The sequence below is a fragment of the Hipposideros armiger genome, unplaced genomic scaffold (genome assembly GCF_001890085.2).
Source record: "Hipposideros armiger isolate ML-2016 unplaced genomic scaffold, ASM189008v1 scaffold_524, whole genome shotgun sequence".
In the NCBI taxonomy this organism is placed as follows: Eukaryota; Metazoa; Chordata; class Mammalia; order Chiroptera; family Hipposideridae; genus Hipposideros; species Hipposideros armiger.
Window position 1 is genome coordinate 1,217,266 of NW_017731874.1, and position 2,044 is coordinate 1,219,309.

Consider the following 2,044-nt stretch of genomic DNA (forward strand, 5'->3'; position numbering starts at 1 on the left):
ACACCCTGTATTATCTACTTCCCTTGAGTGTGGGTGAGATTTGTAAGTACCATGTGAATTCGCTCCCATGATCAGGTGACTAGTCAACTGACTTTGAGTTCATCAAAAGGGAGTTTATCCTGGGTGAACCTGACCTAATCAGGTTAGCCTTTAAAAAGGAGGGGCTGGGCCCTCAGTGAATGGAGAGAGTCCCCTGCTGTGTTGTGAACTGCCCATGTAGGAGTCCATGAAACAAAGACCTGAGTAGGGACAGCCTCTAGGAGCTGAGAGCATCTCCAGCCTAGAGTCAGTGGGAAATGGGGACTGAATTCTGCCAACAACCAGTGATCTTGGAAAACGACATCAAATCTGAGATGAGATCAAAGCCCAGGATAACACCTCAATTTCAGCCTGGGAAGACACTGAGCAAAAAACCCATGCCCAGACTTCTGATGTAGAGAAACTGAGATGATAAATGTGTGTTGGTTTAAGCCACTGAGTGTGTGGTGATTTTGTCATGCAGCAATAGAAAACCAATTAAGAATGAATTACAATGTGTCAAGCTAGTTTAATCAATGCAAATACTTTCATGGTGTTGACTCCAATTGCTCCTCACCCAATAGTAAGCTAGCTTTAATGATTTACCATACATTGACTCAAAAAGCATCACAAAAGGTAACGTCAGAGAGAAGAGGGGGAGACTAGAGGGATGACATTTTTAGAGAATGCTGCCATCAATTCTGTTCAGTGGCAGCCAAGAGAGCCCGGCAGACTGGTGGAGGGGCCTTTGGTTGGACGTTCCCTGGGCCTGTCTCGTCACACGTGATAATTCACGGTCCCTACAGGCTTCTCTTCTCTATCTCGGGGCCATGAATGCAGCCACCCAAGTATTATCATTCTCCTCTCTGGGCTAGACAGTGTCACACAGGTCTCCAGGGCCAACAGTGACAACACGTCAGTGTTCACTGGACTTTCTTAATACTCATTCTTAACACATTTATGAGGCCGGGCACCAGGAAATAACCACTCAACTTTATCACCATAAAAGAAAGCATGAATCATTCCTGAATCATCTTTCCATGTACGTGAAAATAGCTAGGAGAGTCCCCCACCTCCGCCAAAGAATACTATTTGAATTACAGGTGGCAGTATCTTGGAAATTTTAAAAAGTGACCTTCTTCATTTTCATAACATTATTAGCTCTTTTATTCTCTAAAGCTGCTCATTCTAAATGTCACATAATGAAAACGGAACAAATAGTAACTTACCCTGTAACTTTTTAGTCTGATGAAATCAACCTTCAGAGAGACAAATCTATCTGAGTTTCGACTGATGTTCTTAAGGTGTTCTACCAGGTCAGCACAGAACTTGTAACCTCCTTTTAGCACACACAGGACCATAATGTCACAGTATCCTATGTCTTTCATAATATCCTTAGCCAGCCGCTCAATTCTGAAAGAAGAAATGAGAAGATATATTAAAGCATAACCACTTCTGAGTATTTTTGTTCCTTTTAGAAAAATGCATGATGGACCGGTTATTACGCATATTAGATTAGGCAGGAGAATGTGGAGAGGAGCTTGGGAGACAGGCCTACAGATAAAGATGCTTTGTTAAAGTTGGACAAAGAGAGAGTGTTCAAAACATATTTCTGACAACCACATCGCCCATTGTACATATTTGCTCCTCTGCGTCACAAAAAATAATTAAGGTGTAAAAATATAAAGACAAAGATCATGAATGCTATTATTTTATCACTACAGAGCCTGGCAATGCAGCGATGGTATTTGGTGATAATCATGCTCACTTTATAGCAGAGAAAAAAGGAAATGGGAAATGACTCACCCACTTTACAACATTAGAGGAGCCCATGGTAACTATCAAAGGAATAACATTTGCCTTATATTTGACAAAGATAGCACATTACCTATGTGAAAGGTGCCCCAGAGTACAATTCCAGTAGATACCATTTCCATGGAACAAGATGTGAACGATGCCTCCTGGAGTTATGCAATGATACAGCCTTGGGCTGGCACCCAGTACCTAACTCGGAACTGTCATTGTG

General features: G+C 42.0%; 1 protein-coding gene across 1 annotated transcript in view; it reads right to left on the minus strand.

Moving 5' to 3' along the window:
- Positions 1-2,044, minus strand: part of PRTFDC1 (phosphoribosyl transferase domain containing 1) — a 101,155-nt gene that overhangs the window by 88,682 nt on the left and 10,429 nt on the right. The window contains exon 3 of the mRNA XM_019668337.1: positions 1,248-1,431. Within this exon, the coding sequence (XP_019523882.1) occupies positions 1,248-1,431 (184 nt within the window). The remainder of the gene's footprint in view (positions 1-1,247; positions 1,432-2,044) is intronic.